Here is a 24,741-nt window from a genome sequence, read left to right on the forward strand (position 1 = left end):
CTAAGTTGCCCGGCCTGGCCTCTAACTTGTGGTCCTCCTGCCTGAGCCTCCCAGAGTGCTGGGATGACTCAGTGTATTCTTGAATGGTGCACCTCAGCTGGGGAAGGGAGCCTGCAGGTCTGTGGCTAAGGACAGTGAGTTCCCCTCCTTACCCTTACAGCTGGACCCTTGTCATTTGAAAACTCTCGAGATTAGCACCTCTCGCTTACTTGAAGCCTAAATTCCTTTAAGGACTCCTCTGGGACAAACAAGGAATGTTCTGTATTCTGCCAACCTTCTGGGAATCTTCGCCTGGCATGACCCAGATTCCAGAACAATGGGCCTGGGGAAGGTGGAGTGAGGAGGCCAGTCCTTGACCAAGCCCCATGGGCCTGCTCAGCGTCACCGTCACCTATGGGGCCCTCTTCCCTCTGAGACAGAAGTTCCTGGTGCCAGTGAGAAGCACTTGGTTTCTGTTCCAAGCTCGTGGGGACGGACAGTCAGCACTCACCTGGCCTCCCAATTCCCCCAGGTTCCTGGCTAAGAGACACTTACCAGACAACTGCCGGGGACCCCCTCATCCTCAGGCTGGGCAGCTCTCTCCTGCGGCGCCAAACTCTTCAGTGAAAGGTCGGCTTGTCCCCTGCCCCTCCAGCTGCAGGGGCGTCACTCAGGTGGCAGGAGGCACAGGGAGGTAACCACCTCTGATGCCTCCCCAACCCTCCATGAGGTTGATTGCTTTAGCCTTGGGAGCTCAGGACAAGAAGTTTGATCAAAGGGGGCGCACCGCGGGGTGCCCTGAGCTGCCCCACCTTGGGGTCAAAGGGAGGCAGGGAAGGGGCTCAGCCTCAGCAGGAAAAGGCTGCCTTTTGGGAGGACAAGGAAAGAAGCAGAGACACCTGGCTTCACTGGGAGGCAGGCTCCCCAAACACCTGCCCCAGGCTCCTCTGGCAGAAGTCAAAATTTGCTGGCTGGGCATGGTAACATACACCTGTCATCCCAGCATTCTGGGAAGCTGAGGGAGGACGAGCCCAAGGTCGAGCCCAGCCTAGGCAACTTAGTGACTTAGCAAGACCCTGTCTCAACATTTTAAAAAATATATAAAAAATAAAATATGGCTGGAGATGTAGCTCAGTGTGAAAGACCTGGATTCAATCCCCAGTGCCAGAAAAAATACAGGTATTTGGTGCATAGTGCCATAAAGCGAAGCTGCATATACGGGTGGAAAGAACCGATGAGAAGTCAGGAACCAGGCTGGCCCAGGACTCCAGCTACCCAGCTCGGGCAAACCCTTCACCTTCTGTGACCCCTGTTACAAGCTAGTTGAGCCCCCAAATCCATCTGTTGGGGTCCCACCCTCAGCTCTCCAGGACACAGACAGATTTGGAGAGAAGAGCTTTGAGGAGGAGACTAAGTTAAACCTGGCTTCCAGGGTGGGCACTAACCCAGTCTCCCTGGTGTCCTTTCAAGCAGAGAGGAGGATGCAGGTAGCACAGGGGGACACTCTCGTGGGGCCACAGGGAGAAGATGCCATTGGAAAGCCAGGAGGGGGGCCGTGGGGGGCACCAGCCCCAGGACTTTGATCTCAGACTTCCAGGTTCAGAACAGAGACAATAACCGGTGTCCCAGCCACTCTGACAAACCAGCAAGTCTGCAAAATAGGAAGTTTGGACCAGATGGCTCCCAACGCCCCTTGACAATGAAAAAACTTTCTCTTTTGAGCAGCTGCAACTTGGGCCCCAGTATGGTGCAGGAAGCTGGCCGTCCCATGTCATTCACACACTGATGGAAGTTCCTTGTCGCACCAAACAGAAGCAAACACAGGCAGAACACACAGCTGGCTAAACCACTTCAGGGCTCACACAGGGAGGAAGCTGGGCAAACGTCCTCAGTACACAATGTGCTCCGGTGAGCCCCAGGGACCCCCAAGGCTTTTGTTAAAGCCTCAAAAAGAGACGAGAAGACAGGAACTGAGAAGCAGGTCTTCTCCCCTAGATTGACAACTTTTTTCCCTGGCACTAAGCTACATCCCCAGCCCTTATTCAATTTTTTAAATTTTAAGATGGGGTATCACTGGGTTCTAACTTGCCATCCTCCTGCCTCAGCTTCCTAGAGTGCTGGGATTGTGTATGCTTCCACACTCAGTTCCTATTTTAGCAATTTAAACCCCATCCCACACACACAGACACACACACACACACAGACACACACACACACACACACACACACACACACACAGAGTAGGGCCTCTTGCCTTGAATATTGTCAGAAGCACTTTGATCCCAGTCTCCTCAGCTGAGTTCAAATTTCACCCTTCCATTCAGGAAAACTGCTTTTTGCCAAACTGCTTTTACTCAGCACTGTTCGACAGTTGGCCAAGTCACAGCCCCCGCAAGGTCTTCACCACGACTGTATTCATTAACACCCTCCTTCTCTTGCAGATGACAAATGGTGAAATCCTTTATAAACCAAATGCTCTTCTACCCACGGAGCTGGCTTTTCAAGCACTGAAACCATTGACCCACTCACTGGTCACCTTTGATACTTAGAGGTCAAAGATTAATTTTAAAATGAGAGAGATTAAGTCCAATTGCCAAGCTTCCTGGGCATTCGGAATTGCTCCATCTCTGAGAGATTCGGCACCATGACTACCACCTTAGGGTGAGAACTGAACCAAGCCATTGCCTGCTTGGTCTGGTTCCCTGATTAGTCAGTTGCAAAACACAGAAAGCAACAAGATGCCTCTTGGCCTGAGAAGCAGGAAATGAACAGTCCATGCGTTGTGATACAGAAACACACTTTCTTCCTTGCTCACTCAGAACAGTGGAATCCACACCAGGGAGGAAGCAGGCGGCAAACCATGATCACCTTTGCCCTTGAGGAGCAGAGCCGGTTTTTCCTTTTTCCGCTCCTAAGAGCTTCGCTTGTTGACAGCCTCCTGAGTCTCACAGAGTCTGAGCACTTCACAAGGAGCCTCTGAGTCTTAGTTCTTGCTGGCCCACCCTCCAGGGCACGGGAGAATTCGGGGACTTCTGGAACTTGGATGGGGAAAACTTACATGTTTATTTTCACTAACTTCTAACTGAAATTCAGCATTTGTTTCCACTCTGAATATAGTCAATATTGTGACTGTTTCCAATGGAAACCACAGATCTTTCCATTGCTACAGAGAGCTCAGATATCCTTTAGGCTTATCATTATTTAGTTTTGTTTGCCAGTACTGGGAATTAAACCCAGGACCCTCACTCTGAACTTCATCTTCAGCCTCCCCTCCATTTTTTTTGAGACAAGGTCTCACTATGTAGTTCAGCCTGGACTTGAACTCACTAAAGCAGCCTGGGCTGGCCTCAAACTCATGGTGATTCTCCTGCCTCAGCCTCCCGAGTACTGAGATTATAAATGCTTGCCATCACTCCCAGCTCTTTTCTTTGTGAATTTTGAGACAGGGTCTTGCTAAGTTGCTAGGTTGCCCAGGATGGGCTCGAACTTGCAATCCTTCTGCCTCAGCCTCCCGTGTGCTGGTATTACAGGCCTATGCCACCACGCCCAGCTAGAATTAGCTGCTCTCATTGCCCCTCACTCTTGGTGGGGGCTTCATGAGAAGGGGAAAAAGAATATTACAGGGTGACGTCAGGAAGCTTTAGTACTTTCTGGAGTCTCTCGAAACACTGGGTTGATGGTCTCAGAACTCAGCTTTTCCAGATGGAAACTGTGCTAGATGACAGCGATCCCGGGGCCCCCAGCCTGGAAGGGGTAAGGAATGCAACCGTCACCCTGGCTCCGTCCAGGGCCTGGGATCACTGGCCTCTTGCTGTTGTGAGGATCGAGGGTTAACTGGTTGTATTCACCGTGTGGGGTGTGACCTGGGGGCTCCATTCCCGCTGTCTTGGGTGCATCGTAGTGGGGAGAGCACCAGGGAGTCCTCCTGCCAGCCTCTCGTGCCTGGGGGGGTGGCCCTTGGCTGTCACAGCTGTCTCACTAGGGCATCTGGTGGGTGCTGCCCAGGGAAAGGGGTTGGGGTAAGGCCTGGTCCTTCCTATACACTCTGACCATTTCTATAACCCTAGTGCTGTACTGGGAGGCTGAGGCAGGAGAATCCCCATGAGTTTGAGCCCAGCCTAGGCTAGCGTTCAAGTGTTCAGAGCTACACTGAACTGCACAGTGAGGCCTTGTCTAAAAAGCAAACAAACAAAACAGAGTAGCTAATTCTGATAGAGAATCTTTGTGCCAACCATTTTAATTATCCCAGAATTCCCCAGCCAGGGACATTTTTTTTTGAGGAAAAGTTTATTTAGGTCACAGCTTGTAGAAGTTGTGGTCCATAATTGGCTGGCTCCAAGGCAGGATGGCACATGGCAGAGGGGCAACAAATGGGGCAGAAGAAAGCAAAACCAGCAAGCCTCTTTCTGGCCCTTTATATCATATTCAGTCTACCAGGATAAGGAAGGTTCCAAATCAATTGTTATTCACCCCCATCCTACCTAGGAGAAAACCCAGCTCCAGAGTTTGAGCGACATGGGTGGTGAACGGCTTGGACTTCAATCCTAGGGGGTCAGGAGGAAGCTCTGTAAGCCAGGATCTGCTAGAACACAGGCCACATTGCCTGTGGGAGGGTATAAAGTCCGTGACTCTCTTGTTACACAGACTTTTTCACCTTGTTTAGAAAAAACCCCAGATTGATTTCAAGAAGCAAATTAACAGGTAAGAGCCCAGATTCCAGAAATATTCAAACTCAGCCTATATCAGAGAGTTGCAAATCAAAATGACATTAAGAGAGTATTTTACACTCATCAGAAGGGCAGAAATTAGGGAGGTACAAACAAGGGAGGTGGGGTGCAGGCTGGGGCACCTCGAGGCAGGGGAGCTCAGAGAGCGCAGGGGCCGTGGTATAGATGCCCAGAGCTGCACCCCCGAGGACCCAAGTCCTGGACGGCGCCTCTGGCACCTGTGAGCTCCCCAGGGATGAGGACCATGGCAACTTGGCTGAACCTTGGTGCCTAGAATGATGAGGCACAGGGGCCAGGGGAGCATGAAAGGGACACAGTTGTGCAGCAGTTAGAAACTGCAGCATGCCAGGCGTGGCGGCCCACACCTATAATCCCAGCACTCTGGGAGGCTGAGACGGAGGGTTACAAGTTTAAACCCAGTCCAGGCAATTTAGTGATTTAGTAAGACTCTGTCTCAAAATATAAAATAAAAAAGTAGGGCTGGGGATTTAGCTCAGTGGTTTCACTGTCTGCTGTGCAAGCTCAAGGACCTAAATAAATAAATAAATAAATAAATAAATAAAGTGCTGGAAATGTAGTGCACTGCAAAGGCCCTGGGTTCAATCCTCAGTACCAAAAAAAAAAAAAAAAAAAGCCAGCCTAGAGCAGGAGTTGACAAGTTTTTTCATAAAAAGCCAGATAGTAAATATTTCAGGATTGCAGACTACAGTGGGATTACGGCCTTCAGTGACACACAAATGGGTGAGAGTAGCTGTGTTCTGATAAAACTCACTTTCTCTCTTTCTTTCTTTCTTTCTTTCTTTCTGTCTGTCTGTCTGTCTGTCTTTCAACAGAGCCTTACTATATAGTCCAGGCTGGCCTTGAACTTGCAGTGATCCTCCTGCTTCAGCCTCCCAAGTGGTGGGATCATGGGTGTGGGCCACCATGCCTGGCTAAAACTTTATTTATGGACACACACACACACAATTTTTGATGGAATCCAGGGCTTCACATACACTAAGCACACACGCTACTGCTGAGCTACACCCCCAGCCCCAAATCTCTTAACTGACGCATAATAATTGTGCATATTTATGGGACACAGTGTGATACTTTGATGCGTTATATAATATGTAATAATCAAATCAGGTAATTAGCATTTCCATCCTCTTAACATTTATCATTTCTCTGTATTAGAAGACTTTGCATTCTTTTCTAATTCTTTTTTTTTTTTTTTTTTTTGTACCGGGGATTGAACTCTAGTCCTTGCCCTTGCGCAGCAGGCAGCGGAAACCACTGACCTAAGTCCCCGGCTCTTTTCTAATTCTTTATAAAACACAAAATACAGCTGGACATCATGGCACACACCTGTGATGTCAGCACTCAGGAGGCTGAGGCAGGAGGATTGCCAGGAGTTCAAGGACAGCCTGGAATACACAGTGAGACCCTGTCTCAAAAAAACTAAAAATAAATAAGTGACATAATATGCTGTTGTGGACTCTAGTCACTTACTGTGCTATAGAACATAAGGGCTTATTTCTCCTAGCTCAGTGTATTCTGGTTCCTGTTATCCAATCTCCCTGTTCCTCCTCCCCACCCCCTTCTTCCTAACCTCTAGTAATTGCCATTTAAGAGAGACTCTGTCTCAAACCACCACCCCCCAAAAAAAAGGAAAAAAAGAAAAGAAAGAGGAACAAAAGTTTAAGGCGGCCTGGGCTACACAGTGAGTTTAAGGCCAGCTCAGACTCCATGGTGAGACCCTGTCTCAAAAACAAAAACAACAGGGCCGGGGATGTAGCTCAGTGGTTCCACTGCCTGCCTCGAAAGCGCAAGGTCCCAAGTTTGATCCCCGGTATCAAAAAACAAAAACAACCAAAAAGACAACTTGATCATTGAAAATGCTAATGATTGTAGCATAATGCAAAGTATTAAATAAATAAAAATCCAAGAGTTCTTAGTTTGTTTGTTTGTTTGTTGTAGTACCTGGGACTGAACCCAGTGCTTTCCCACTGAGCTACATTCCCAGGCCTTTTAGTGTTTTTTTGGTTTTGTTTGTTTGTTTGTTTTGTGAGTCTTGCTAAGTTGCTAAATAGGCTAAACTGGGCTCAAACTTTCAATCCTCCTGCCTCAGCCTCTCAGAGTCCTAGGTGCACACCTGGCTTCTCTTGACTATTTCATTTTAAAAGAAAAAAATTTATTTGACACCATTGGAAGTGATTATTATGTCAGCCTATTCTGAAAATTGGGAAAAGATTAGGCATGTAGAGCTGGGCATGGTGGCACATGCCTGAGATCCCAGCACTCAGGAAGCTGAGGCAGGAGGATCACCTCAAATTTGAAGCCAGCCTGAACTACATAGTGAGTTCAAGGCCACACTGCACTACAAAGTGAGAACCCTGTCTCAAAAAAAACCAACCAAATAAATAAATAAAAACAAAAAAAAGTTAGGCATTAGTTCATTAGTTCATCTCCAGTGGAGGAGGGAAAATTTACAAAAGAATGTTAAAAGAATGAGAGCGTTGTTAAAATTTGCCATCTTGCAACCCGGAGTGAAGAAAGTAAGACAAGAGGGCTGGGATTTAGCTCAGCAGCACTGTACCTGCCTTGCAAGCTTAAGGTCCTGAGTTCGATCCCTGGTACCAAAAAAAAAGAAAGTAAGACAAAGGCCATCAGGAGATGCTAAAACCATCAGGTGAAAGATAAAGCATTACGCTGAACCTGAATTCCATCATGTCTTTAGATCTAACTTCCAGTATATGGGGAAAAGAACGGACACAGAAACATGCTAGTACCACAGAGGACAATCAGAGGAGCAACATTCTACAAACTACCCAACCACTCTTTTCAAAAAGTCAAGCTCTGTGGCGCATGGTGCCGCACACCTTTAATTCCAGCACTCTGGGAGGCTGAGGCAGAAGATCTCAAACTTGAGGCTAGCCTGGGCTACAGAGCAAATTCAAGGCCAGCCAGGACTACAGGACAAGACCCTGTCAAAAAAAAGAAAGAGAGAGAGGGAGAGGGAGAGGGAGAGAGAGAGAGAGAGAAAGGTGGGCAGGCAAGGCAGCATCTTGGAAAGGAAATTATTCAGATTTAAAAAGACTAACAAGACATAATAAACAAATGCAATGTATGAAATTTAATTGGATCCTGATTCAATAAAATGGCTTTAAAAGACATTTTGGGGAGCAATTATAGAAATCAGAATATGGACCAGATAGTAAATGATAATAGGAAATAACTTCATTTCCTCTACATACCGTGAGTGTGGTTATGGAAGAGGGAGTCTCTGTTCTTAGGAGAAGCAGCTGAAGTCCTTGGGAGCAGAATGTGGGGATGTCTGGACAGTACTTTCAAGTAGACCAATAAATAATAACGAGAAATAGTTATATAAACAGACAAAGCCAGGCATGGCGGCACACGCCTGTAACCCCAGAACCCTGGGAGGCTGAGACAGGCAGATTGCAGGCTGAAGACCACGCTGAGCAACCTAGCATCTTCATGAGACCCTGTCTCAAAATACAAACTTTTAAAAGAACTGGAGATGTAGCTTAGTGTAAAGCCCCTGAGTTCAGTACCAAAAAAACCAAAGAAGTTTTTGTTACATTTAACTGATGGCTATGCTGATGTTCATTATACTATTGCTTTGATTTTTTTTCCATATGTTTGAAATTTTTAAAAATAAAAAGCTGGGCCGGGGATTTAGCTCAGTGGTTCCCCTGCCTGCCCTGCAAGCGCAAGGACCTGAGTTCAATCCCCGGTACCAAGAAAGAAAGAAAAAGAAAGAAAGAAAGAAAGAAAGAAAGAAAGAAAGCAAGCAAGCAAGCAAGCAAGTAAGCAAACAAGCAAGCAAGCAAGCAAGCAAGCAAGCAAGCTGGGCACAGTGATGCATGCTTGTCATCTTAGTTGCTTGGGAGGCTGAGCCAGGAAAATCATTGGGCCAGGAGTTTGAGACTGCCTGGGCAACATAATGAGATCTCATGTCAAAAAAACAAATCAAGAAAAGAAAGTTAAAGTAGGAAGAAAACATTCAGCCAGGTGTGGTGATGCATGCCTGTAATACCAGCACTCAGGAAGCTGAGGCAGGAGGATTGCTATGAATTTGAGGCCAGCATTGACTGTATAATGAGTTCAAGGCCAGTCTAAACTATACAGTCAGGGGCCAGGGATTTAGCTCAGTGGTGCCACTGCCTGCCTTGCAAGTGCAAGGACCTGAGTTCGACCCCCTGGTACCAAAAAAAAAAAAAATACAGTCATACCCTGTCTCAAAAAAAAAAAAGGCCAGCCGGGGATTTAGGTCAGTGGTTCCGTTGCCTGCCTCGCAAGCACAAGGACCCGAGTTCGATCCCCAGTACCAAAAAAACAAAAAACAAAACCAACAAACAAAAAGGCCAAATGGGAAGCAGAGGGAGGGTCGGGGGAAAGGAAGGAAAAAGAAAAGAGACGGGGAAAAATGGAAGCAAAGCTTCTGTAAATAAAGAAGGGAAGAAGGGTTAAAGGAAGGGAGATGGGGAAAAAAAGAGGAATCAAGATATATTATGCACAGGTACAAATTCCCTATGATGAACATGATCATCCTGTATACCAAAAGTGTACCAATAAAATTAATGAAAAAAAGAAAAGAAAGTTAAAAATATTGTTGAAGAAATTATGAAATTAGAGAAATCACTGTTTTGCAACTGTCATAGTAATAACTAATCAGGCAAGACTCATAATAGAACCTGATACTACTGGGTAAAAATCTGAAGACAGATTTACTGTGACAGTATTTCATGTTCTCGGTGTATCTACCCAGAGATAGTCAATTTCAAAAGGCTAACATGTAGATTTACCATGAAGAATGCCAACAGACCTCCTGGGCAGGAGATGGAGGTTAACAAATCCATCCATACATAAGGGCAGCGAGGCTGCAGTGATCTTCTCCCCAAGCGCTTATAACCTGAATCAATCCTCAGGAAACAGCACAGAAACCAAATTAAGGGTCATTCCACAAAGCAAAGCAGGCCAGAGAGCCCCCAAAATGGCAGCGTAGCCAGGTATGTTGGTGCACTCCTGTAATCTCAGCTACTCAAGGAGGCTGAGGCAGGAGAATTCCAAATTGAGCCTAGGCTGGGTAATTTAGCAAGACTGTCTTAAAAAAAAAAAGAGAGAAAAGAGAAGAGAAAGTTGTCTTTAGCAAGCACTGGGTAAGGTGTAGAAGCTCAGCCAACTCTTTCTGATTTGTTTAACACATGCTTAGAAGAGAGGAGATGGGGCTGAACAGACCTTCTAACAATCTTCAGGCTTAACTGTAAGGGCCACAAATAACTTCTGGCAATCAGAACTGTGGTTTCAAGCTGAAATCCAGAGTTAAACTCAGATAGGACCAGGAGGCTCTGTGGTCCAGCCTCTGGCCTTATTCTCTTTCTGACTATTTGCCTTCAAGAAGGTGTTTTCTGGGCTTCCCAACTTGCCTGGCAGTGTGTGTGTGTGTGTGTGTGTGTGTGTGCGCACGCGTGTGTGTTACTGGGGAATAAACCCAGGACCTTGTTTGTGTCAGGCTAGTGTTCTATCAGTGAGCTACATCTCCAGCCCTTTTTAAATTTTTGATTTTGTTTTGTTTGTTTTTTGGTACCGGCGATCGAATTCGGGTCCTTGCGCTTGCACAGCAGGCAGCGAAACCACTGAACTAAATCCCCAGCCCCCTTTTTAAATTTTTGAGACAAGGTCTCACTAAGTTGTCCCACACTGGCCTGGAACTTGGAATCCTCCTGCGTCAGCCTCCTGAGTAGCTGGAATTAAAGGCATGTGCCACTACATCTAACTTGCCTAAAAATGTCCAGGAGGGGAAAGACTACCTCTGTGGCACTTCTCTCATCTAACTTTCCATGGCTTCTGTACATCCAGCTCTGCCAAACTGCAGCAGGGGTCTAAGATTCCACCATGCTGTCTGCCTAAATGCCCCAGTCTCAAGCTTGTCACAGAAAGTGGCCAGGGAGGTGGACAGATGGCAAGTTTAAGGTCTCATAGCCCTGGGACGGCAACACATGGACTGGCTGACACTTACGGTCAAGTGTATGATTTCAGGCCACTCCCACCTGTGGCTTCAGAATCTGTTTCTCCTGCAAAATGTGGATAAACCAGGCGTGATGGCGCACATCTGTAATCCCAGCACTCCGCAGGCTGAGGCAGGAGGATTGCCGTGAGTTCAAAGCCAGGCTGGGCTATGTAATGAGTTCAAGGCCAGTCTGAACTATATAGAAGGCCCCTGTCTCAAAAAAACTGACATAAAAAGTGAATAATAAAACTGACTTCTACCCCCAAAATGGCTGTAAGAAGCAGGAAGCCCTGGGTTTGAGTCCTATTCCACTATCTGGAGAGCTTCAAAAGGTTTCTTAATTTCTGTGCCTCATAGTAGCACCTACTTTGCTGGCTTGTGGAATGGATGGAATTTAATTCAAAAATGTGGAGTAGTCTTTTTTTGTTTTCTTTTGGTACCAGGGATCGAACTCCGGACCTTGCATTTGCAAAACAGGTGGCAGAACCACTGAGCTAAATCCCCGGCCCTGGAGTAGGCTATGTGACCCTTGGCTATGTAAGAACAGCATTGTTATTATTAGAGGGCTGGCCTGGAACATGCTAGTGTTCTGCGCCGTAGGATTCAAATCCCAGGATTCGATATTTAACCTCTCCGTGCCTCAGTTTCTTCGCCTGTCGATGAGGATAGTACTGGTAGCACCTACTACACAAGACTGTGGGGCAACTGAATACGTGAGTACGTCGAAAGAACCTGGCACGTAGGAGTGCTATTACTGGTATTATTTAGAACAAAGTTTTGTTTCCAGGTGTGGAGGTGGGATAGAGGAGGGAGACGGCGCCCTTGGCGGAGTTTTAGTTAGGTACCCTGGCCCTCCAGCTCCCTCCCAATCAGCGAGATCCGGAAGGGTCCGCCCCTCCCCGCCCGGCCCCCGCCCGCCCTAGTCTCGCGAACTTTGAAAATGCGCGAGCTCAGCCGAGAGCCGGGGCTGGCGGTTGGCTGGGCGAAACTATCTGATATGTTACGTAGGAGGAGTTAAAAGCCTACGGATCCTCCTTTTTCCCATCTTTAGCTTTTAAGTCCCACGTTGTGGTCTTCGTGTAGATTTCGAATTCCCTCTGTATGCTCATACTCCCAGAAGGGAGACCCACAGTCTAAGGAGAGGGTCCTCGTTCCTCTGTGCGGCTGCTTCCCCCTGTGGACGGGGAGCCGGTGGTAGCGGACGACGGTAGGCGGGGGGAGGAGGAGGCGACCCTACCGCCATTTTGTGGGAACGAAGCGGTAGCGGGGCTGTTCTCTGGCCTGTCCCTGCTTCATTTTCCCTGTCGCGCTTCCTAGCAGCAGCCTAGCGGGTGAGTTGCGGGTCGCTTCTCACTGAGACACCCTGGGTGCGTCGGTTTTCGCATTGGGTATAGCCTAAGGCGGACACAACGGCTTCGGCCTCCGCCCGGGTAAGAACACCTTGGAGTCAGGCCTGGCTCGCGCGGCGGCGTCGCTAGGGCTTGGCACGGGCAGCGGCCGGCGCCGGAGCGGGGATGCGGGCCCTGCGGTGGCCGGGGGCCCCGGCGACACTTGTGCCTTTGGGACTTCGCTTTCCGGTCAGAGCGCTCCCGCCCAGGACTCGGCCCCCTCGGCCCCAGCCTGGGGCCGCGCTGGAAACTCCTCCCGCGGCTGTCGCGCATTGAATTCTGGGAAGTGGCGGGTTTCTCCGCACCACCCGCGGGCGACCTCTCGTCGCTGTCCTAGCGGCTCACATTTGAGGACCACCTCAAAATGAGGAAGTATCCTCTCTTTACACCTGGCTCCCTGTTCCTTTTTTTAAATTTTATTGGTACATGTTTGCAGTTCATGGAGTTTATACGCGTCTTGGGGTGTGGTTACGTGTACATAAAACGGCTTTCTTTGGGGGGGGGGTACCGGGGATCGAAATCGGGATCTTGCGCTTGCGAGGCAGGCGCTGGAACCACTCACCTAAATCCCCGGCCCAGGGCATGTAATGTTTACATTAATTGAATTTATTCCTTGCTCGTCTCGCTTGGGTCTCAAGACTCGACTTGGACATTGCTTGCTTAAGGAAATCTAGGTAGACCACGCACATTCTGCGGCCAGTTTAGGTTTTCCCTGCTGCTCAAGATTATTTCTATGGTTGGAATTAAATGGTTGTTTATTATATTTTTTGAACTTTGTAACCCCTTGGCAAGGGAGACTCAGTTACATTTGACAGTATTATAAGCATTTACTAAATAAATGAACTGAATAAATGAACTTGTGAGACAGCACATTCGATTAGGAAATCGCTGTCCTTGCCTCAGCTTTCTCCTTTTTGGGAAATAAACAAGGATAAGAATCCAAGTGGCAAGAATTTTTTCTGATCTTAAATGGAGAGAATGAGAATGGGAGAAAGGGAAGTAAAAATGAATAAGATATGATATGTATTTCCCAAGATGATTGTAATTATTATGTATTGCAGACATGCCAATAAAAAACAAGTTTTTTCTCTGGAATTATTAGGTAGTTATAAGGAGACAGTTACTTCAACATGCTTGTTAATTATTCATCTTTTTCCATTTTAGAGAAAATAAAAGATGTCTGAATATATTCGGGTAACAGAAGATGAGAACGATGAACCCATTGAAATACCAGCAGAAGATGATGGGACAGTACTACTGTCCACAGTTACAGCCCAGTTTCCAGGGGCATGTGGGCTGCGCTACAGGAATCCAGTGTCCCAATGTATGAGAGGCGTCCGTCTGGTTGAAGGAATTCTGCATGCCCCAGATGCTGGCTGGGGAAATCTGGTATATGTTGTCAACTATCCCAAAGGTTTGTTATTATTTGGTTTTGCAGTAAAACTACGTATGGTTGGATTTGTGTCATATATCATGGCTTCCTTTCAAGCAAAGTATCTCCCACTACCCAAGTAATTCCTAGGGCCAGGGATTTAGCTCAGTGGTTCCGCCGCCTGCCTCACAAGCACAAGGTCCCGAGTTTGATCCCTGGTACCAAAAAAAAAAAACAAAAACAAGTAATTCCTTGAACTTTACTGTTAGACTAGTTTGGAAGACCTAGTGGAGGCCAGTTGGTAGAAGTTGGAATTTTTAAAGAAAAATCTATATTTAATAAATTACCTCGACACACATTGGCAAGTTAATGTCGGATTTAGGGAATTACTAAGAATGCCTTGCATTTATCAGTCTTGTAAATAGATTCTTCTAGAGTGTCCCACTATATTGGTTTGGTCAATGTCTTTGCAGTTTTAGTCACCTAATTTAACTTCTTATTCCCTTAAAATGGACATTAGTTGTGATACCCCAGATCTTAAGAAGTGTAGAGGGCTGGGAATGTAGCTCAGTGGTAGGGCACTTGCTTGGCATTCATGAGGCCCTGGGTTCAATCCCCAGCACCATGAAAAAATAATCTTCAGTAGTGTAGTTCCAATTATAATTTTGAGGTTTTGGTCTTATTTGTGCTGCCTCTTACTGCTGACATGCTAAGTCTAAGAAAAAGACCATGAAGGTGTTTTTGTTTTTTGAGACAGTCTCCTAAATCACCAATTTGCCTAGGATGGGCTTTTTTTGTTTTGCTTTGCTTGCTTTCTTTTTGAGACAGGGTCTTGCTCTGTAGTTCGGGCTGGCCTTGAACTCACAATGTAGACCTTGATCTACAAGTGATCTTCCTGCCTCAACCTCTCTTATCAATGGTTTGTAGATACGCATCATCGTGCCTGTCTTCCATGTGCTATTTCTTGAACTGTTGGCTATAGATTAATATTTCTCTCTATTGGGAGACTGGCTGGAGAAGTGATTGAAATGATTGCAAAGATAAAGGGACTCCCTGGAGCAACAGCACAGGGTTCCTGAAGTGCATGGTTAAAGATTAAAGCTGGCCTGCAGGGCAACAGCCAGGCAGGATCAGAAACAGGTTATCCTTAGCTGTGTTTGTTCCAGCCACTGTTCTTTCCATCCCCAATGGCTTGCTTAGATTAGGTGGAAATGAGTCATGTAGCAGACCACCCCGTTCCTTCCCTGTCCCCTGGCACGAATTCCTGCACAGATGTTTTCCCTCTATGCCTTGAGTTAAGAATAAAAGACCAGGGGTTTCTCAGCTCAGGGCTGCTTCCCTGAGGCTTTCTCATGCTGAGGAGCCTGGGGGCACAGACTCTGTGGGCCTCTTGGAGTTTGAACTGGACTTTGCCTCAGAGTACTCTCTCATCCTCTGTGCCACCATGATTGTGCACAGTGACAAGTGGTACCCCATGTGAGGTCATTTCTGAAACTCAGCGTAAAGAACCAACGTCCCAAAGCCCAGGAAAAGAACAAGGGTGTCCGACCCTTCATCCTGTTAAGGGGACATAGACAGCCACGGAATAGCCTGGCAAGTCTATGGTGAGGTCAAAGGCTAGGTTTTTTTCAGCCCAGAGGTTGTAGCTGTCCAATTGCTGAGTGAGGATAGTGTCTCTGCATACTCTTTCTTTTACCTTTTGGTTTTGCCATCTCAGTTGTGTTACTATCATGGGTCAAATACTAAAGAAGAAAATCACTTGAAGCAACATCTACAGTGCCTTTTGAAAACACCTGGATGCGAGGTTTCAGGGCCCTAGCTTTTTGAATTGACATTTGCCAACAATGTCCCTGGTTCCCATTAGAGGGTGGCTTGGTTGCAGAGGATTGGGACCAAGTTGGTAGCAAACCAAAACAATGTCTTGGCCCAGTGAAGGTTGCTCACCTTGGTATGTGGCACCTTTGCAGGGTCACCATTCAATCTATACAAACAAAAGAGACTCCCTCAAAAAACTCCTTCTGCCTCCTTTGCCCCCCTTTGGGAGCCTCATTTACTCTTCCGCCTCTCCCTCCCTTCCATGGAGGCCCTTCTTTTGGTTTTGAATCCTCTGGAGAATTGCTTAAGAGAAGCCTGATCCACGGATGGGGAGGTACAGGCTATCCAATTTTCAAGAGGAATGAGGATCCTCACCATGAGCATCTCCCCCACCCATTGTTTAAGGTGTTTAGAAAAAATATTGCTGAGGGCTGAGGATTTAGCTCAGTGATTCTGGCACCTGCCTCACAAGCGGAAGGTCCCGAGTTCAATCCCCAGTACCCCCAAAAAAGAAAAAAATATTGCTGAGAATGGCTTGCAAAGTCCTTTTACAAAGGGGATCATAGAATGAATTGGCCATGGCTATGGAATGACCCATTGGGATCGGAGAATTCTGATTGCCCAGTTCAGCATTTGGTTACAGGAATACAAGGTTGTGGGACATACCTTTTTTTTGGTGCTTTGGTACTGGGGATGGAACTCAGGACCTTGTGCTTGCTAGGCAGGCAGCGGAATCATTAAGCTAAATCCCTGGCCTGTGGGACTTGTCTGTTGATAATTTAAACACTGTTGTACCTGTTGGAGTGAATATTCTTATGGGCAAGGGAGCCTATGCTGGCCCTCAGACTCAGTCGTAAATGAATGCTAAAATCTTTTGCACAACCTTTAAGGCATGAGCAAAAATCTCAGATTTAATACTCTACAAGGTTCTTTTGCTTCTGTTAGACAGACCCACTGAAGCTTACATAGATTATATAAATCACTTATAGAATGCTATTGTGCAACAGGTTGATAACCCTAAGTCACAGATGTGCTTGCTCTCCAGTTAGCCTATGAAAATGCCAATACAGATTGTCAAAAGGATTTGGCTCCTCATAAAGGAAAAAATTTACTGTGGGAATTACTAAAGCTTGCCAAAACATAGGAACAAAATCCCTTAAAGCCCAAGTTCTTGCCATGGCTTTGCACCCCCAGAAAGGTAACTGTGCCAAGGAGGGTCACCTGCAAAAGCATTGTAAAAATAAGCCAAAATAAAAATATCCAAAAATGCAGAAAAGGAAATCATTGGGCTAGTCAGTGCCGCTCTAAATGTGATATAGATGGAAATCCCATCTTGAGAAATAGGAAAAAGGGCACAGCTCCCCAACACCCTGATACAAGCAGGGTGCCAGTCGTGGAGTGTTCACACCCAGGCAGAGGAGCTGACCCAAAGCTACAACAGCCCCTTCGTGAACATATCACAGAACTAAAAGTGGCTACCACTGCCAGGGTTAATCTGGCCCTAGTGGAGGATGTGATACTAGATGAAGGTGGCAAGGTCAGAGTTTTAGCTGGTGATGTTTGGGGGCCTTTGCCATCTAGCCATGCAGGTCTGATCACAACAGGTCTAGTTCCTATCACAAGGGTGTCCCAAGTTATTTAGGACAAATGAAAATTATGAAACAAGTTTAGGATATGTTTTCTTCAAAGGAACCTACCTTGCTCAACTTGTTCTTTTCCCTTTCTGGATTTCACAATAGAGTGCTAGGAAAGAGATTTGGTGGTATGAAAGTCTTTGAGGCTACTAAATTATCTTCTGGAGCGTGCTCTGCTTGCTCTTTTGGTTAATCAGAAACCCTTCATTGGCCTTACAGATTGTGGAGCTGATATTACTATCGTTGCAAGCTGTGACTGGCCTAAATCCTGGCCAACAACTTCTTTCATGACCATTTTGGGGCTTGGCAGTTCAAAACCACCAGGCCAAAGCACGTTACCTTTAACTTGCATCATCCGGTAGGGACAAGATGCAACTATAGAACTTTTTGTTCTTGATCTGCTGATAACCCTTTGGGGAAGGAACCTAATTTCCCAATGGGCCATATACATCAGAACCTCTAAACCAGATTTACCATAATAGCCACTGGCATGATCCCACCACTCAAGCTCCAATGAGATCCAGGACTGCCAGTATGGGTGGATAAGTGGCCTTTAAAAGGGGAGAAACCTAAGCTATATACTAGTGAAAAAACAGCTACATGCTGACCATATTGAGCCCTTCTGTAGCCTTTGGAACACACCAATTTTTTACATACCAAAAAAATCAGGGAAATGGAGGCTCTTGCGTGGCCTCCATCAGGTGAATCCCCACATAGTTCCTGTGGGAGCCCTACAACTTGGAATCCCTAACTCTGCTCTTATCCCTCAAATTTACCATCTTATAGTTGTAGATTTTAGTTCTACTCCATGAGGAAGACAGAGAAAAATTTGCCTTTTGTCTCCCTAGTATTAGTTCAGGAGCCCCTCTCCAGAAATAATGCAAAGTCCTATTTCAAAGCATTGTAAATAGCCCCATTATATGTCAGGATTTCATAGGTCATGCTCCAAAACCCTCTTGTTCAGCCTTCCCAGATCCTGTTATTTACCATTACATGGATGATATTTTGTTTGCACATCCAGACTCAGCTGTTCTTTCTCAACTTTTTACTCATACTCTAGCTGCAGGCTTGCAGATAGCCCCTGAAAAGGTTCCAAAAACTGCCTCTTGGAAATACTTGAGATATCATATAACTCAAAGAACTGTTCAGCCTCAATGACTTTCCCTTAGCATTCCTTCTAAACTACTTTAGATTCTTTTTTTTTTTTTACTTTAGATTCTTTACAACAGCTTCTAGAGCACCTTAACTGACTTCGCTCCTCCATGGGGATTCCCATTGATACCTTATAAAACTTGTTTGACACCCTCAAAAGGGACCCTGATCTCTTCTTCACATACTCTTTTTTTTTTTTTTTTGGTACTGGGGATTGAACTCAGGTCCTTGGGCTTGCAAGGCAAGTGACAGAACCACTGAGCTAAATCCCCAGCCCCCTCTCCACATACTCTTAACACCCCAAGCTAAACAAGAATTAGCACAAATTGAGGCTTGGCTTCACACTGAACAGCTTACTTGTGTAGACTTACTTAAACCTGTTCATCTGCTTATTCAGTACACCTCATAGTCTTACCTCACTTTTAGGCTAATTCTTCTATCTTTCAGAACTTTGGAGTAGATTTTTCAATCTCACCATCCTAAAAAACTTTATTCACAATTTGAACAAAGAGTTCTTTCTCTCATAATAAGGCAGACACTGCTGTCAAACGCTCACAGGTGCTGATCCGCATATTAACCCAGGTCTCACTAAAAAAGGGTTTTGTTTTTTTTGTATTGGGGATCGAACTCAGGACCTTGCACTTGCAAGCCAGGTGGCAGCACCACTGAGCTAAATCCCCACCCCTTACTAAAACAGGTTTTTAATGCTGCCCTTCAGTAATTTGAAAGCTACGGCAGACTTTCTCGGCACCTTGGAATTTTCTGTTTCTCACAGTAAAGTCCTTCATGGTTTATAGTTTTCTCCCTCTTTCACTGTCTTCTATCGTCTCTTCTATTTTGATACTGCAGGGACTCACAATCTTAGATGGTTTGGGTAAATCTAGCATGGGTGTTTTTACATGGAAAGAACACAATTCTTGGAAACATTTCCTTACTGTCCAACATTCTGCCACACAAAGAACGGAACTCCACTGCTATCGCTGCTTTACAGTACTTCCCTCATCATCCTTTTGATACTGTTGCTGACTCCACTTATGTTGTAGGGACTCTACAGATTATTGAAACTGCATTTATTCATAATGATAATGATGAAATCCTCTTCCACATGTGTAGACATACTGCATCCTTTTATGTAACTTATGCTTTCACTATAATTTCCTTGACACCTTAGTGGAGGGCAGCACTAGCACTAATATTCTGGTTTTCCACTTCTTTAGAGGAGGCTCTGGCTTCACACCAATTTTTTCACCAAGGAGCTAAAGCACTTGTTGGCTCCTTTAATCTTAAAGGTAAACAGGCCCAAGAAATTATTCTCACCTGCCTTGACTGTCAAAAACAGTCTGCACTTTGAGTAGATGTCAATCCCTGTGATTTGAAAAGCAATAAAATTTGGCAAATAAATGTGACTCACTATGAAACTTTTGGCAAACTTAAATACAGTGGTACCTCTGTTCATGAGCTTAATTTATTTTACCGTTTTGGGGAAGATGGCCACGGTTGTGTTTGTCACCCAATGTGGAGTTTGTGAACGGAAGCAAAATTTTGTTGAATGCTTTTGTTTGAGAACCAAATTGTTTATGAACAGAAGCATTCATGAACTAAGGTATTACTTTATATTCATGTTTCTGTAGACATATTCTGGTTATATATATGCCTCTTTATAGTCAACATGTTAAGTGCCATTTACTCTTATGGTTTTCTGACATGGGATCACCCTGGCAAATTACAACTGATAATGGCCCTGCCTATACCTTTTAACTCTCTTCTAACTTTCTTTCAACTTTGGCATATTACACATGTTGGGTATACCTCATAATTCTACAGGTCAAGCAATATTAGGACAGGCTAATGGACTCCTTAAGATTTATTAAAACATAAAAGAATATGATGGAGAAAATTCTCCCACAAGAGCAAGTATCTGAAGCACTGTTTTTTTTTATTTTTTATTTTTTTATTTTTTTGTACTGGGGATCGAACTCGGGACCTTGCACTTGCAAGGTGTAGGCAGCGGAACCACTGAGCTAAATCCCTGTCTCTGTTTACTTTAAATTTTATAAATCGCAGGCCAGGGATTTAGCTCAGTGGTTCTGCTGCCTGCCTTTGCAAGCCCAAGGGCCCAAGTTCGATCTCCAATACCAAAAAAAAAAAAAAATCTATAAATCACAATTCCAACAACTCCACAGCAGTAGAAAAACATTTCGTACTCAGTAAAGACAGACCAAAGCAATTGGTCCTTTACTGTCACCCATTGTTGGGACCACAGTGGCTGGGCCCAACAGAATAACTGACATGGGGGAGGGGATATGCATCTGTTTTGTTACCCACAGGCGCTCTCCAGATTCCTGCGAAGGCTGTTACTCCATGTCATGTGGCACAAGGTGAGAAGCAACCTCATCTGCTAGCTGCAGAAGATGGCACTTCCACTGTGGCGATGACCAAGAAGGAGAGGAAGACAAATATACTGCCCTCTACAGCACGATCATCAGGACCCTCCTGGAGAGAGATTAAACAACTCACTGCTCGAGCGGAACAAATACTGCAAAGCACTGGCATGCCTTTCACTCCAGAAAATCTCTTCCTGGCAATGATAGCACAAGTCACCTATAATTCTAAGTTGGCAAAGGTACAAGGGTTCCTTTTTACTTTGCTTCTGTTTAGCTATACAACAGAAGTAAGTGGCTTGGTATATTGGGCACATACACGTACATCTTTTTTTGGGGGGGGGGTGTGTGCCGGGGATCGAACTCGGGACCTTGCGCTTGCAAGGCAGGCGCCAGAACCACTGAGCTAAATCCCCAGCCCTATCTCCTTTTTTTTATATAGTCATCTGGGGAAACCCTGAGCCTTCCCTTTTTTCTGACAATACCTCTTATATTGGCAGAGCCTGGCTGCGTCCTTTAAGGGATTTTGGTAGGGATTGTAGCCAGTCTAAGTACCCTAATGGCTGACATTTACTGCCCCATGAATGGTCCTCTTTGGCTGAAGGATTTCCCCACTATTTGGTCTCTGATGTCACTTACTGTGTTCCCCTTTGTCTCTAGTGGTATATGAATCATATTTTCATTGGGCCCAACTGCACAGAGGGGTCCTGCCTTCAGGTCTTCATCAGTACTCCCAGAGTCCTAAGTTCCTCTCTGTCTGATAGGCACCTTTCAAAACCCAGTATTCCCATATGTTTTCTCCTATTGGGTATCTATAAAAGATGGCCTAGGCTTGGGGTAGACTTCATGTTGGTTTGCCAATTTCTTCGTTATTCATCTTGCTTATAATCTAACTCTAGAAAATTGAGGATCTCATGATTTGATGGTATTATGCAGGGGACAGGGGAAGGGGACGTTACCAGAACCTCTGCAGTTAGTCCTGGTCTCCTGCGAGCCACGGCAGCACACAGCGAATTATAGGAAAGGTAGAAAAATGAGACTGAGAAGAAGCTGAGCTTTGGGTCTGATCAGTGCTGCTCTGGGCAGCAAAGACAAAAGCCCCCAGCTTACCACACCTTTTATTCAGTACCTCGTAACAAATGACTTGCAGAGAGTTCAATAGTTCACATTGGGATAAACAAGGTGCAACAAAAGGCTTGCAGAGAGTTCAGTACATCTCTGTTAAACAAGATGTTAACAGTCCAGGAACAACGAGGAACTGAGCAGATGTTTGTTCTCCAGGATGTTTCTTGTCCTGGAGAATCACAGCATCACTGGATCACTGAAGTCTCAGTTGTGACCAGAGGCCAAACTGGAGTTATTCTGTAGCTGGGCTGTAGGCAAGAGAACTAGGCTAACCAAATGATTTTTCCCTAGAATTATGTAGCATTGCTCCCAACATATCTCCCTTTTCTTTTTGTTTTATGTGAAGGGGTTTTTATGAAAAGCAAGCACACCCAACAATGGCTTGTCCCTATGTAGTGTGAGGATCCATAATGTGTTTGACTGGCTTAGCTGTCTATAATCATAATTTTTCTTAATTGGGGCTGTAAAAGGATTAAAAATCTAACAATTTGTTTTTAAACATTGGGCTTAAAAACTTAAAACTTTTGTTGAACTCAAAGTAGCATTGTCTTTAGTTATACTTTTCTACTGGGTGTTTAAGACCAAGTTACAGTGAGACCTATATTAAATAAAATGAATCTCTTGTTATCCAACAAGGTCAATTAAGTCTCCACAGCCACTGTCTTGGAACCATGCATAGAGCCTCTTAGCTCCTCTGTCATTGTCAGCCATCAAGATATGTCACGGCCTTGCTTGACCATGTTGCTTCCTGCGAAAGCATGCGAGATTTTTTTCCTCCAGGTGACATTCCTTTGGCACACTTTTTGTTGGATCTTTACTGTTTTGGTGTTCAGCAACCTCCCTGCTCAGGAGGTTGGGTGACTCACCAAAAATGCAGGATCTCGGAGATGGTTCCCTCATGTCCTGGATCTTTTTGTTATTGTTGTTGACCTTGGAGGGCCAGGGCCAAAATATTGGCTGCCTTCTTAGCCCAAATACCTCTTCAGTTTTGGTCTCTAAACTTTGGTTGTTGAACATCCAGAAGAGAAGATCAATAACATTAGCATTGTAAGAGGAGTAGTGAACTCAACTATTATAATTTTACCTGGATATAAGCATTTTGGAATAAAAATATAGTTAAACTGTTATTATTGCCAATGATAGTTGTTCTTATGGTTAAATCCCTGAGTAGTTTTATAGGAAGTCATCTAAGGAAAATACATCAGCATACAAGCGTGCCTATTTTCATAGGTGGCTGGAGCATAAGAGAAGGGCAAATACCTGATTCAATAGGTTATTACCATAAACAATATTTTGGAAGACCCATACAATTAGAGGGCATGAATACATTTTGAACACCAGAAAAGGAGCAGTAATAAATGTCACAGTTACATAAAACCTTATGTTCTTCACTGTAGTTTGGTACCAAAACCATCTTTCTAATAACACTCTCTTTTTTATGACACAGAAATTAAGCTTTTGAAGATGACCAATGTGGACATATTACAATAACATATTCAGAACTTAACCAGTGTAAACATTTTACAATAACATATTTAGCGCTTAAACATCAATAATAACCAATGTAATCAATTTATAACATTTAGAATTTAAACTTCAATGATAACCAATGTAATCAATTTATAATAACATATTGAGACAATATTTGTTATGGTGTGTCTCCCATAAGATTATAAAATTTACTAGGGGGTCCCTTTAGTGAATTAAGACCAGAATAATTATTTTCTGCGTGGCCACGTCTTTATTCACAAAAGGGAGTACCCACAGTCTCTATTTACTTTGACAAACAAAGAATAAGAATATATATATCTTCTTATTTTACAACTGCTTATTGCAATTTGATTATTGCATGTAGGTGACAATACACATTACTTTTATAAAATAAATCTCGGTGGCACTTTGATCATTTAGCAACCTGGGAAGGAGGGCATGCCTTTAATTTAATAACATTTATCTGTAAGCCAATTTAACAATAGGTGAATATCTTTTTAAAAAAAAATTTTTTTTTCAAAAGGTGAAAAGAGAAAAAATAATTGAGCTCAACTGTACAAACAAACAACAGACAACAGACAAACAGACAACAGACAGACAGACAATTTATAAAATTAGAGTGCACTCAAATATATTTGGCCAAATTGAATTGTAATATCCTTTTTATGATTATTAGATTTATAATTGTATGACTGGTCAAAAACTTTGGAATAGTCAATTAACAGAGATCTCTTGAGATTAGAATCAGAAGGAATGAAAGTGCTTTTATACCTGTAAATATAAAAAGAGCATTTTGAAGTTGTCCCCCACCTTTATAAATTTTTTACCATAAATCTATATTTATCATTCCTCTGGGGGCATCATCTCAGTCCGGGACCCTGCCATGGATTTGTTGTCGCTGGTGAGGTGGGTCCCTGAGGTGCAGCTGGCTCATCGCTTTCAGCCAGGGTGCTATCACTCATTCTGTGAGATGTTGTTTCCACCAGCGTGACCCACAGTCTCACGTTCCGGGAGGGCAGCCACAAGGTTTTCTCATTATCTGTTAGGACACAGGCGAAACCTCTCCCCCAAGTTATTAAGGCAGCGGGGCCCATTCCACTTACCTGTTTGGACATCTTTCCAAAGGACTTGTGATTTTTGAGTTTTAACCATGCCATCTGTTTGCCAATGGAGCATAGCAGGTGGTTGTGTGGAACCTGCTACAGGATTCAAAAAATTGAGTACAAAACCAGCTAGATCTAAACGAGCTTGTGGAGGCAGCTGATTTCCTTGTGATTGTTTAAGTAATTGATGTTTGAGGGTGGCATGGGCCCTTTCTATTATGGCTTGTCCTTGTGGATTATATGGGATACGAGTACTATGCTTAACATGCCAAATAAGAAAGAATTTTTGGATAAATTTATTAACATATGATGGGCCATTGTCAGTTTTAATATTTTTGGGCACTCCCATGGCAGCAAAGGCAGACAAGCCCTGTTGTTGAACATGGTGACCTTTCTCACCAGAGTGACATGTGGCATGTATTATGTGTGAAAATGTATCTATAGAGACATGAACAAATTGAGACTTTCCAAAAGAGGGGACATGTGTCACATCCATCTGCCAAATCATATTGGCGGCTAGGCCTCGAGGGTTAGTTCCCTCAGGGGGAATGGGCCGTGGAA

The 24,741-nt window shown here is 44.7% G+C and overlaps 2 protein-coding genes across 9 annotated transcripts in view; one reads left to right on the top strand and one right to left on the bottom strand.

Annotated features, from left to right (window-relative positions):
* Ciroz (ciliated left-right organizer protein containing ZP-N domains) overlaps positions 1-12,358 on the bottom strand; it is a 36,990-nt gene extending 24,632 nt beyond the window's left edge. For 2 of the 3 annotated variants that reach the window (XM_021243549.2, XM_021243552.2), the window contains exon 1: positions 535-11,702. In XM_021243549.2, coding sequence (XP_021099208.2) covers positions 535-560 — 26 coding nt within the window. In that variant the 5' untranslated portion in view covers positions 561-11,702. Of the gene's footprint in view, positions 1-534; positions 11,703-12,159 lie in introns of those variants that run through there. The other variant, XM_087214631.1, reaches the window with a different exon arrangement.
* Positions 11,751-24,741, top strand: part of Tardbp (TAR DNA binding protein) — a 30,427-nt gene continuing 17,436 nt past the window's right edge. For 4 of the 6 annotated variants that reach the window (XR_001182288.3, XR_015452536.1, XM_004863591.4 and 1 more), the window contains exons 1-2: positions 11,851-12,050; positions 13,272-13,521. Coding sequence is in view for 4 of the 6 variants with exons in the window: in XM_004863591.4 (XP_004863648.1) it covers positions 13,284-13,521 (238 nt within the window). In the remaining 2 variants the exon portion in view is untranslated. Of the gene's footprint in view, positions 12,150-13,271; positions 13,522-24,741 lie in introns of all 6 variants that reach the window. The other 2 variants (XM_004863593.4, XM_004863592.4) reach the window with 2 other exon arrangements.

Source organism: Heterocephalus glaber, unplaced genomic scaffold, assembly GCF_053883595.1.
Source record: "Heterocephalus glaber isolate CG9 unplaced genomic scaffold, H.glaber_assembly_v1.0 deba00001447, whole genome shotgun sequence".
In the NCBI taxonomy this organism is placed as follows: domain Eukaryota; kingdom Metazoa; phylum Chordata; class Mammalia; order Rodentia; family Bathyergidae; genus Heterocephalus; species Heterocephalus glaber.